Source organism: Hyaena hyaena, unplaced genomic scaffold (assembly GCF_003009895.1).
Source record: "Hyaena hyaena isolate Hyena2069 unplaced genomic scaffold, ASM300989v1 scaffold_67, whole genome shotgun sequence".
Classification (NCBI taxonomy): Eukaryota; Metazoa; Chordata; class Mammalia; order Carnivora; family Hyaenidae; genus Hyaena; species Hyaena hyaena.
In genome coordinates this window covers 3,176,518-3,189,813 of record NW_024080699.1, presented here as the reverse complement: position 1 = coordinate 3,189,813, position 13,296 = coordinate 3,176,518, and the positions used below count along the sequence as shown (strand labels likewise).

Genomic DNA, 13,296 nt, shown 5'->3' with positions numbered 1-13,296 from the left:
TATTTCTAGCGGACAGCGATGACCTAGACGGCCTGGCAAGTGGGAAAAGCCCCCCAAACGGTGGCTCTCACTTGCATGAGCATTTGGAATGAGAATCTGATTCCTTTGTGAAGTTTAGCAGTGCTTAATATCTAACGTTGAGAATTAGTCATCCCGATCACACAGTATCGGATCCCTATCTGGTTTCGTAAGCCTTTGAAGATCCTTTTTTTTTTTTTTTGCTGCAATATGGAGGACTAGAAAAGAACAGTTCTGATGAAGAATAAAGGAATGGCAGGAGCAGCCAGAATGTAAGGGGAGGTTTTAGGCTTGTCACTCGGGGTCTGGCGCCAGCCGTCCGGTTTCTGGACTCGCCACCCCAGTGCGTGCCCCACGGCGGCTCCCAAGACCCGCCCTGCAAACCTGCGGCCTTTCCCGGAAGCTTTTCAATGTCTCCCCGAAGGAGAAACGCCTGAACCCCGCGAGGCTCCGGCGCCTCCCGGCCCCTGCGCTCGGGGAGCCCAGTCCAGCCCCAGGGAGGCCGGGAGAGGACATTCGCGGAGGCGGACGCGCCGCGACGGGGCCCCAGGGCGACGCGGCCCAGCCCCTGCCTGCAGGCCAGGGAGGGACAGCAGCTGCCGGACGCTGAGCCACCGCGAAGGCAGTCGCGCCGGGAGCCGGAGACGCCAGGCGGGCGGCGGGCGCACAGCGGGCAAGCGCGCCAAGGCCGAAGGCGAGTTCCACGCCCCTTTCGAATCCCCGAGCGGGGCTGATGACGAACACAGGGCGCGACGGCGCACACACCGCCCCGCGCTCGCACGACGGTGCGTGCAGGGAGCGCGAGGGAGCCCCGGGCCGTCACCGGCGCGACCAGCGTTCCGCCTCCTCCGCTCCCCGCGCTCCCGCCACCTCGGCAACTCGGCGCCCGCCTCCCGCCTCCGTCCGAGGCCTCCGCCGCAGCGAGGCTGCCGGCCTCGCTCCTGTCTCTTTAAATGGTGGGGCCAGCGGGCCGCCCCTGCAGCTGCTGCCTGGGTGGCCCCGCGCGCCGCTATTGAGGGGCGAACCAAGATGGCGGCGGCTTTGGCTCTGTGAGGAAGACGGAAGAGGCGGTGGCAGCGGCAGAGGGAAAGGGACTTCCAGGAGCCAGGAGGGCTTGTGCGCCCGGGGGCTCTCGAAGTCTCCCGCGCAGTGGTAGCAGTCGCAGCGGCAGCAGGCGCCCCTCGGCTGGGGACATTTGAAGCGGGAGAGCGGAGCGGAGCCGCTGGCCGCGGTGGCAGGGCCAGGTATAAGGAAGGAAAACATGGCGGCGGCGGCCTGAGGAGGCGGCGGCGGCGCGGGAAGCGGCTTCGCGGAGATCATGGCGGAGGCGGGAGCAGGGCAGTGACCGGCGCCCCGCGTTCCTACCGCATCGGGGCGGGAGGCTGCGAGGCGCTGCGCGCCCCTGTCGGGGCGGCCGGGCTCGCCGGGCCCGGACAATAGCGCCGAGGAGTCGGGGGCGAGGAGAGGCCGGGGCCCGGAGCTCGGGCCCGGGAGCGGGCCATGCGGGCGGCCCCGCGGCCCCGCAGCGGCCAGCGGCGGCATTGAGGCTCGGGAGTCCTCCGCTTGCGGGCGTTCTCTGCCTGGGCTCCCGCCTGTCCCGGCCCCCCTTCCTGGGCGACTCCGGCGGGGCCTCTGCCCCGGCCCCCGGGCGGCAGGATGACCGACACCCGGCGGCGGGTGAAGGTTTACACGCTCAACGAGGACCGGCAGTGGGACGACCGGGGCACCGGGCATGTGTCGTCGGGCTACGTGGAGCGGCTGAAGGGCATGTCCCTGCTTGTCAGGGCCGAGAGCGATGGTGAGTGAAGCCCTTGCGGCGGGACCCTTGCCGGCCCCGGGCCTCCTCCCCGCTGGGCTTGGGGCTCGTGGCGCCCAGCGAGAAGGGAGGGGGCGCCTGGGGCTGGGGGCGGCCGTCGCCGTCGGAGAGGACGGGCCGCCGGCACCCCGGGCCCTCCCGGAGCGTAGCCGCACGGAGAGCGCTCGAAATGTCCCCTCCTTCCAGCGCTTGGTGGCACTTGCGGGGACGAGGGGAGCCCAGCCCGCGTGAAGTGTGCCGCCTGGGCGTGTGGAGAGGTCGGGGGCCGAAGATCCGGAGCCCCGACTGTTCTTTTGCACTAGAGTGACCTTGAGAAAGGCACTGATTAATCCGGTCTCCAGCCTTTGGTTCACTCATCTGTAAAACAGACGTGAAACTTTCCCTCGGAGCGAAGAAAGTTCTTAGGTGTTTCTCTCTTTGGAGAACGTTTTGCTCTGCCCTCCCCCCCCCTTTTTTTAAAAATGTTTTTCTGCTACTTTTTTTTTCTTTTCTTTTGATCGTGTTGCAGGTTGGCAACACTGGTTCCTGAATCTGGCGACTCTGCTTTCTGCAGAGAAAATGCTGCTTTGCCGTGAGAAGGTCGATTTGTGTTCCCCAGTGTTGTCGTTTCCACTAGTAATACCGATTTTTGTGTATAGTTTGTGTAAACTTCTTGCAAGCGTGGAATAATTTTATACGAGGTTTTTTTTTTTTTGATTGCTTTCATAATTTGGTTCAGTTAACAGGTGGGGAGAAATTGGCCGATAACTTTAAAACCTTTTAAATCTGCCTTAGTGCCTGTGCTTCACATATTGAAATAGCTCTCACGGTTCAAAGACCAAGTGTTTCGCATTTTTCAAGACTTCTTTTCTTTAGGGATTGCCACTTCCCTCTGTGGGATACCTTGAGTTTCACTTAAAATGTTCACATCAGGTGAAAGTATTTTCAGGTTGTTTCTTCTGAATTTGAAAACTGGTCCTGTTATGTTAGTATATAATTTCTATTCCAGCTATTTCAGTTTATTAGGATTGTAGTTGTTCTGTATCAGAATTATTACAAACTCATTTCAAGGAATTTTACTTGGACTTTCAACCCAGAACTCCCAATTCCATGAAAAACAAACAAGACTCCCCCTTCTGTGATTGAACACTCGAGGGACATCGATTTTCAATTTGATTTGAAAAATTGTAATTTGGAGTAATATTGTCCACAGGTTATCTTTGTAAGGCTGCCCAAAATAATTTAATTGGGGAGATTATTTCCTGTGGGAGCCATTTGAAGGATTTTGAACACGTTGGATATATTTTTCTGAGGTCTGTTGTTTGCCTCTTAAAAATACAAGTTTGAATGCATTAGTATGCTTTTGTATGTGACTGTCACATAGTCACCACCACTCTAACATCTCCTTTGGATGTTTGGAAAACTTTTTACATAATGAGTTGAAATTATCGGCTTTGTAGGTTAACTTCCAAATGAAAGTGTGGGTAGATTTGAAGTCAATTTTTTGAAATCTCCTAACTTAAAATAACATGGATAATCTTCACATCATGTATTTAATTGGACTCATTATACAGAGTTTTCTGTTTAAAGTATTAAGTGTTGTGTTTTAATGTCCTACTATCCTAGGGAATCCTACTGTTCTAACGTTCTAATGTAGGGATCTGGCTGTTTTACATTTTAGTTTTTACCTCTTTGGAAATAGCCCTTAAATGCCCTTCCTCTTTTTGGAAAGTTTGGAACTCTGCGATAAAACAGGTTGAATGGCAAAAACAAAATGGTTTTAATTTTTTATCTTTTAATTTTATTTTTATTTATTGATAGAGAAAGAGAGCTGAAATAAATATAACTGATGTGCCCTTGTTAAGTTTAAATGTAAGGAAAACTAAATCCAAAGAGTGGGCTTAGAAAATTCCAGCACACTTATGAAATAATGTCATAAATAATCCCTAGTTTGGGGGTGCCTGGGTGGCTCAGTCATTTAAGCGTCCCACTCTTGATATCGGCTCAGGCCACAATGTCACAGCTAGTGGGATCCTGTGACATCGAGCCCTGCACCAGGCTTTGCACCCACAGTGCTGAGCCTGTTTGGGATTCTCTCTCTCCCTCTCTGCCTCTCCCCACCTTGTGCATGCTACCTCTCAAAAATAAATAAATACTAAAAAAAATTTTTTTTAAAATCTCTAGTTTGATGGTTAATGTTTTTTCTAATAGGAAATCTCCAAATAGGATCAAAAGTAAAAAAAAATACTGAGTACCTACTATGTGCCAGAGACTGTTTACTTGTATCATCTGGTATAGGTACTATTAGTAGTAGTATTTTGCAGATGGGGAAACTTAAGGCTCAGACAGCTAGCCTCCGGCTTGAGATTGTTACTATTTGTCATTCACTGTTTCTAGCCTGTTAAACTCTCATTATTGCTATTTACTTGCATTTGCTGCTTTATACTTAACAAACTCAAAAGTTTATTTCAAAGAACATAAAAATAATTTTTAGCCTAAAGATATTTAAAATTATAGTGTATCTCCAAGCCACATGAAAGTTTTTATTTATATGGAGCGCTGATTTGGGTCATCCATTACTGTGGGCTTCTCCTCTTCTCCAGTATAGGATAATTGAGAATTTCTGTATTTATTGTGGTGAACAAAATGAAGAGTATTTCTGATTTTCCATAAAATGACCCCTTTATCTTGTTAGAGGCCTTTATATACAACACTGAAAATTAGGAAGGCCATTTCTGAATGGAAGTACTTGTCGCCTCCCTGTTGACTGGGCGCATCTTTCTGAGTCAGTGTGCCTTTCCTCTCTGAACTGAGTGGCTTGGCAAATCTGCAGCCCACCTTGCCTTGGAGGAGAGGGATGTCCTGCAAGCTTTGAGCCCATTTTTTAGGTTGCATCCTTAGTAGGTTCCTACTGGTAAAATATATTATATGGACATAACCTTTTCTTTAATGAAGACATTACCTCATTTCTCTGTAAGAAGCAGGTACCTTTACAGGTACCTGCAAAATTCCATCTAACAATAAAAATTACTTGGTATTTTTTTTTTTTTTTTAAATCTTCTTTCAGCTTAAGCTATACCTGTTAAGTTGCTTGAAGTGAAGGATAATAATGTCGTCCCTTACCTTGCCCTCTCAGTTTATTATTTCACATCATTCTAATGTCTTCATTATGGCTTTTACCACTTCCATCTTCCAATTTTAGAATTGATAAAAGAATTTGCAATTTCTCCACGTGGTGAAGGATAGGTTTTCTTTTCTTTTTTTTTTTTTTTTACACATAAGATCATCTCCATGCTCTTTATTCTGGATTACTTGCCAAAATCAAGAATAGTGTTCTTATATTTGGTTTTAAGTAATTTTTACATTTCAAAATAGTTTCATGTGTTGTCTGACTTGTTTCAGAGTCTAAAAGGTTAAATTTTCAGTATTATTTGAGACATGAAGAAAATGAAACATGGGGAAGTGTTTTTGTTTAAGGTAGCACTGCTAGCTGATGGTACAAACTAGAATCCTGTGCTTCTGCTTCTTACAGAACTTAGTTGTAGGTAGTGCCTCACCCCCACTATAATTAGAAAAGGAGGTCAGAACACTTGAGGTGGAAAGCCTGTTTTGTTTTGTTTGGGTTGTTGTGATTTGAACAGAGATAGTATCAGCATTTTTTTTTCCCTCATAAATTATTAAGCAGTATAGAATCTTGTGTACAGTAAGCATTCTAGCTTTAGCTGCTAAGAAGAGCTCAGTATCAGTAGTGGGAGAAATATTTCACTTTGAAAAGTTCACTTAAAGACCCCTCTTTTTTCTTTCTTATGTAGACCTACTTTTGTAGAAAAATAGTAGGCGTAGGGTAAGCAGCCCTTATTTATCATCTGTTGCTGGTGGTAACTTCTGACAGTTTGAAGTCCACCAGCTAGGTAGGGTGTAGGTGATCCGGTGGGACTCTAGTGAAGGCTTGCACAGGTGTGGAACTTTGTAATGTAATGCTATCATCATTTTTCCCCCCTGAAGCTTCATTTCAGTTTTTATTTTTATTTTTATTTTTTTTTATTTTTTTAAATGTTTTATTTATTTCTAGGAGAGAGAGAGAAAGACAGCGTGAGCAGGGGAGGGTCAGAGAGAGAGGTAGTCACAGACCGAAACAGGCTCCAGGCTCTGAGCTGGCAGTCAGCACAGAGCCTGACGCGGGGCCCGAACCCACGAACCGCGAGATCATGACCTAAGCGAAAGTCGGACGCTTAACCGACTAAGCCACCCAGGCGCCCCAACATTTCAGTTTTTAAATGCTGTGTGTAACCTGAGCCATAAAATCAGGACAGAGGAACTTGGAACACAGAATTGCTATAGGTTTAAAGGGTACACTGGTGTCCTATCCACATGATATCTTGGACTTGCCATAACTCATTTTTGTTGGTGTTTTATTCTCTCTAATGAAGCACAGTACTTAAGCTCCTGCCCTTAGTTTTGAGCATTGATTTAGTATATCAGAGATGAGTAGATATTAACTGCTTACTGTGGAGTGACAGAGCTGGACCTGTTCATTCTGAAATCCTTAAGTTAATTTATACAAATCTAAACCGTTTCTTTAACAACCTGTACTTGATTGGTTGGCTGAAAATAGAACCGTAAAAGTTACAGAAACTATAATATCTCATTTCTCCAGTGAAGGGAAATGCTACCTTCTAATCAAGTAGGCTTTATAGCTAAATAACACTGTATCAGAAGATGAAAAATCTTAACAGTTTTCTTGGAATGTTTCCTAAGTATTATTTACTACAGTGTTTTTCTTAAGCGATATAATAAACCTGTTGATTAACCTCTCATTGTAATGTGTTTCTGTATCGTTAGCATTAACTAATTTTTCTACTCTTCAACAGCGCAGTGATGCCAGTGAAATGATATTTTGACCATGGTCTAAAAAAAACCCAAATACCTGTGCTGGTAATGTAGTAGATGCTGGGGTCGGCACTTTAATTTTTTGGCTAATATAGCAACTCTATGAGGTATTGTATTTTCTAACCATAAGTCTTACTCTGTAGACTCTTTGATTATATAGTTTAGTTCTGTGGTCTTTTTTTCTTGCGCTCAGCCAGACGTAGATATTTTTAAATGTAAAATCTTTGAATTTTAAAGCATTTGCGTGAATTCAGTGTATGGATGTGTGTTAGACTATAACCCAAACAGGCTGTCTGCTGGCTGGATCTAGGCGGCTGGCACTAGTAGTAGGTTCTCTGATTCAAACACTTTTGGAATCATACTTCATTAGTGCACTACCAACTACTTCTCACCCCACTCCCCGGAGCTATTTGTTTTGATAGAGGTGTGTTGGGAATTGGCAGCAGGATACAAGAATATAGAGTCAAGGATACATTTCATTTTGTAGGAAGAACAAAGGTGTCGTGAAGCAGGGAGGTAACCTTTTTAATGACCTCAAATCCTCTATACTCATAGTTGTACTAAATGTTTTATTGTTTATCTTTCTTGCTTATCTGTCTTTGACAGCTTTTACGGTTGTCTTGGTAACGTTCTAAGTGGTATTTTCCCTCCTATACCATTGTTCCCCCATTTCCTGAATGTACAGACCTCCTTCTTGTCTGTATATTTAGGGCATCTATTTATGTTAAGATGCACAGATCTGTCATCTAAAAGCATAGTAGTTCACTATATATATTTAATTCATACAAGTATACTGTTGGTGGCATAGAGGAGCATTTCTGTAACTTTCTTCCCCAAGATATCTTTATACTCCTAAAGCTTGGCATCCCCAAAAAGCTTTGTTTTATGTGGGTTTTATCTACTGATATTTGCCATAGTAGAATTTAAAACTAAGACTTTAAAAAGCTTTTCTTAAGTCAGAATTTAGTGAGAAGAGTGTCTCTTGTTTTGCAGTTTTACAAATCTCTTTGGTTTAATTAAAACAATTTTTTAAAATGTTTTATTTATTTTTGAGACAGAGAGAGACAGAGCATGAGTGGGGGAGGGGCAGAGAGAGGGGGAGACACAGAGCCTGTCGCGGGGCTCGAACCCACGAACCGGGAGATCTGACCTGAGCTGAAGTCAGATGCTTAACCGACTGAGCCACCCAGGTGCCCATCTTTGGTTTAATTTCTTAACCTGCTTCTGCATTCAATCTTTTGTAATATCTGTGTAGACACTGAGAAAAATAAGGGCAAAAAAGGTAAATAATCTTTTAATGATATTATGAAAATAGTTTGATTTTCTAGATTCCCTCAAAGAGGTCTCCCACTTTGAGAACAGTTGGAATAGAGATTGTTTCTGGGTTTTTACCATTATGAACACCACTAGCGACCCATTTATTCATATACTTGGCACTGTGTGAAGATGTAGGCTGAATTTTTTAGAACTTTTTTTAATGTTTGATTTTGAGAGAGCGAGCGAGTGTGCAGTAGTCAGTCAGGGAGGGGCAGAGAGAGAGAGAGATACAGAATCTGAAGCAGGCTTCAGGTTCTGAGCTGTGAGCACAGAGTCTGATGTAGAGCTCAGACCCACAAACTGAGGTCATGACCTAAGCTGAGGTCGCTGCTTAACCAACTGAGCCACCCAGGCGCCCCAAGGCTAATTTCCTAGAACTGTTAGACCAAAGAGTAGTATGTGTTTAAAAGCCTGGTAGATAATAGATAAAATGGCCCTCCCAAAAAGTTGTGCTGATTGTCAGTCTGGGTAATAGTAAGAGAAGAATTAAGGACCCTCTTGATTTTTTTGAGGAAGTCTGTGCAAAAATGGCCTATTAGAGCTTCTTTGGAATAGACTCTGACAGGCCTTTGTTGTGTAGGAATACACTTTAGTTCATCAGAGGGTGGTTAATTTTGCTAGTGGTTTGAATGATAGATTCTGTAGTGACAAATTGAATTCCATGTATTGATGCAGTCCCCTTAGTTTGATCATGGTCCTGATTTTTCTTTGTGTCCCATATAGCCTTTCCAACTATTTAGATTGAAAGTGGGAAAGCTTTTCTCAAGACTTTGATATTGGGGTTTGCTGTGTAGGCTTGTCTTTCTCTAGTCTCTGTGACAGTGTCTTTGTCAGATGATGAGGAGGTGTCATGGAGAGGGTGAGAGTGAATTCTTGGGGGATAAGGCATCCTTCATTGGAGAGGATGGGTATGTTTCTCAAATTAAGTTTGGGTGGGGACTGTTGTGCGTATGTGCTTTAGTTATTAAGATAACATTGGACCTACCCGGTATCAAAAGCATGTGTTCTTAAATTTTTTAAATGTTTTTTTATTTATTTCTGAGAGAGAGACAGCATGAGCAGGGGAGGGTCAGAGAGAGAGGGAGATACAGAATCTGAAACAGGCTCCAGGCTCTGAGCTAGCTGTCAGCACAGAGCCTGACGTGGGGCTCTAGCCCATGAACCATGAGATCATGACCTGAGCCGAAGTCCAGTGCTTAAGTGACTGAGCCACCCAGGCGCCCCAAAAGCGTATGTTCTCTTTGATGAGAACCATCTCTATCTCCTGTGATGTTGCTTTAGGCACTTTACGTCTGCCACTAAGGACCATCTTCCTCATTTCTCTCCTGTTGTCTCTGTTACCATGATGAATGCCTCTCACCTACAGTTGAACTCTATATCCCCAGCCATACCCATATATTACTAGGATGAAATCGCTATTCTGGGTACTGTAGCTATAGCAACCGATACAAGTAAACGTGGGAGAAAGGATTGTGTTAATACATATTAACACTCAACTGGATCTTTTTCAGTTAATTGGAGAAGTGCTCATAACTTGATCCAGTAAAAACTAAGAGATGGGAAAGGGAACCTACCTAATAGATGGCCTAAATATAGAACTAGAAATATGTCTTTGTTATTATCTTAGCCCCCAAACTAAAAGGCAGTTTCCCATGCTCCACCCCTCTATAGCCTGCTGATTTCTTAGGGAGCATGGTATTTGGGGACCAGAGCTGGACCTCCTAAGGTGGTATCTTAGACCAAAGTCATGGGATATGACTGAAAGTGTGTTTCAGAAGAGATACTTCCCTTTAACATCTTGAGTGGCCTGGAAAAAAAGAAAAACTTGCCAACATCAGAAGCTTCTAGTTATGTGCTTATTTTTGCTTTAGCTAGGGCTTTTGGAGGGAACACTTCAAACTTTCAATTTGCAGTTTTTCCTTTCTAATTATCCTTAACCCTGTAACTTTATGGAGAGAGAGTTTTGAATCAAATGCAAAAGGGATTGGTACCTGAAAAATAATAGTTAAACCACTACCACTTTTTAGTTTTAGAGCTGCCAGGTCAGATGTGTGTTTTTCTTTCCTTTTTTTTTTTTTTTTTTTTATTTAATTGAAGTATAGTTGACACAATGTTACAGGTGTGTTTTTTGAAAGCACAGTTTGAAGTGATAATCCACCCCTCTGTACCACCTTGTTTACTCCTACTCTTAAACTTAAAATAAACTTTTCAAGTATAATACATCACAAAGGTGCACAGATCATGAGTATTCTGCTTGATGAAGTTTTGCAAAATAACCAGCACTCTGGAAGCCTGTTCCATGTCCCTTCTCAGTCACTATCTCCACCTGTGTACTAACACCACAGATTGATTTTTGCTACTCTTTAAATTTTATGTAAATAGAATTATATGGTAAATATTTGTAAGATTCACATATTTGGTTCATTAACACTACTATGTGGTATTCTACAGAATATTTACACTTTTTAAAAATCATCATTCACATGCCATATAATTCACCCATTCAGAGTGTATAATTCAGTGTTTAGTATATTCATAGAGTTATGCAACCATCACACAATCTAATTTTAGAATATTTTGTCCTCTCTGAAAGAAATCATGTACCCATTAGCAGTTACTACACATTCACTCTCCCTTCCTCCCAGCCCTACACAGTCCCTGATCTATACCTCTTTCTCTGATTTGCACACTCTGTACATTTCATATAAATATGGTCATACAGCATGTAGTCTTTTATGATTGGCTTCTTTCACTTGTAATGTTCTCAGGTTTTTTTTTTTTTTATGTTTTATTTATTTCTAGGAGAGAGAGAGAGAGAGACAGCATGAGCAGGGGAGGGTCAGAGAGAGAGGGAGTCACAGACTGAAACCGGCTCCAGGCTCTGAGCTGGCAGTCAGCACAGAGCCCGACGCGGGGCTCGAACCCACGAACCGCGAGATCATGACCTAAGCGAAAGTCGGACGCTTAACCGACTAAGCCACCCAGGCGCCCCATAATGTTCTCAGGTTTTATCCATGTTATGAGATATATTTTTTGTGTGTAGCTGAATAGTATTTATTCAGTGGTTTTTGGACATATGGATTGTTTTCCACTTTTTTGCTGTTACAAGAAAAATGCTGCTAAGAAAATACATGTACATATATTTGTGTGAACATATGTTTTCATTTCTCTTGGGTATATACCTAAGCTGGAATTGCTGGTAACTCTAGCAGTTGAGGAACTGCCAAACTGTTTTACAAAGCGGATGCCTTTTTACATACCTCAAGCAAAATATATGAGGGATCCAGTTTCTCCACATGGTTGGCAACACTGTCTTTGATTATAGGCATCCTAGCAGGTGTTAAATGGTCTTCTTTCTGGTTTTGATTTGCATTTCTTTAATGACTAATGATGTTGAGCATCTTGTTGTATGTTCAAGGTCCATTTGTATTATGTTCTTTGGAGAAATGTCTATTCAAATCTATTGACCATTTTAAAAATTGGGTTGTCTTTTTATTAAGTTGTCAGAGTTCTGTATAAAAATCTCTTAATCAGATATATAATTTACAGATATTTTCCTATTCTGTGGGTTGTCTTTTCACATTCTTGATGGTATTATTTGTAGCACAGATTTTGATTTTGATCATATCTAATTATCACTTATCCAATGATGTCCAATTTTTTGGGGGTAGATTGTGCTTTTGTGCAGTTTAATTTTTTTTTTATTTTGAGAGAGAGCACACATGAAAGTAGGGGAAAGGCAGAGAGAGGGGTAGAGAATCCCAAGCAGTTCCTATACTTTTAGCAGAGCTTGATGCTGGGCTCAAGCCCACAAACCTTGAAATCATGACCTGAGCCAAAGTCGGACATTTAATTGACTAAGCCTCTGGTGCCCCTGTGCAGCTTAACTTTTATTCATTCAGTCATTTAGTCAGTCAGATGTTTGTTTATTTTGAGAAAGAGGGAGACAACAGAATCTAAAGTAGTCTCTGAGTCGGCATAGAGCCCGATGTAGGACTTGAACTCATGGACCATGAGATCATACTTGAGCCAAAGTCAGACGCTTAACCAACAGAACCACCCAAGCACCCCTGATTTGATTTGGTTTGGTTTGATTTGATTTTCCTTTACTTTTATTTTATTTTACTATTTTTTAATAGTTTATTGTCAAGTTGGTTTCCATGTAACACCCAGTGCTCATCCCCACAAGTGCCCTCCTCCATGCCCATCACCTCCCTTCCCCTCTCCCCCACCCCCATCAGCCCTCAGTTTGTTCTCAGCATTCAGGAGTCTCTCATGGTTTGCCTCCCTCCCTCTCCCCAACTATTTTTCCCCTTCTTCTCCCCCATGGTCCTCCTGATCCTCCTATATGTGCAAATATATGGTATCTGTCCTTCTCTGCCTGACTTATTTCACTCAGCATAACACCCTCAAGGTCCATCCATGTTGCTACACATGGCCAGATTTCATTCTTTCTCATTGCCATGTAGTATTCCATTGTATAGATAAACCACATCTTGATCCATTCATCAGTTGATGGACACTTAGGCTCTTTCCATGTTTTGGCTATTGTTGAGAGTGCTGCTATGAACATTGGGGTCCATGTGCCCCTATGCATCAGCACTCCTGTATCCCTTGGGTAAATTCCTAGCAGCAAGCACCCCTGATTTTAAAGAGTCATTACTTAGTCTGGTTCTAGGACATAAGACCTCTTGGATCTTTAATCCAGTTTCATTGTGTTAATTTATGTAGTTTTCTGATGATGGATTGTTTTTGAGGACATAATATGTATTTCAAAGTAAGTTTTTGGGAATGTATTTTCTGCTAGAAACCACGTTTTGAGTATAATTATATGCCACAATATCTTTAAAAAGAAGTTAAGTTTGATCCATAATGTACCTGAATACTCTGATTTCACTGGGAAATGATAGATTGCAATTTCTGTTCTAGTATTTACAGAAAACAGTGGAAGAATTATACAAAGATAGCTGAAGACTTTTAATAATGTTGACTCTAGATATTCATTTGCTTGCTGCTTTTTTATGAATGCAACACTAGACAACTTTTTTTAAACTATTTAAAAATTTTTTTAATGTTTATTTTTTGAGAGAGTGAGACACAAAGTGTGAGTTGGGGAGGGGCAGAGAGAGAGAGGGAGACAAAGAATTCAAAACAGGCTCCAGGCTCTGAGCTGTCTGCACAGAGCCCGACCGCGAGATCCTGACCTGAGCCGAAGTCGGATGCTTAACTGACTGAGCCACCCAGGCACCCCTAGACAACTCTTTTTTTTTTTTTTT

At 43.2% G+C, this 13,296-nt stretch overlaps 1 protein-coding gene across 2 annotated transcripts in view; it reads left to right on the top strand.

Moving 5' to 3' along the window:
- Positions 1–952: 952 nt before the first annotated feature.
- PPP4R3A (protein phosphatase 4 regulatory subunit 3A) overlaps positions 953–13,296 on the top strand; it is a 39,255-nt gene continuing 26,911 nt past the window's right edge. Inside the window, exon 1 of one of the 2 annotated variants that reach the window (XM_039232487.1) lies at positions 953–1,816. In XM_039232487.1, coding sequence (XP_039088418.1) covers positions 1,675–1,816 — 142 coding nt within the window. In that variant the 5' untranslated portion in view covers positions 953–1,674. The remainder of the gene's footprint in view (positions 1,817–13,296) is intronic. The other variant, XM_039232488.1, reaches the window with a different exon arrangement.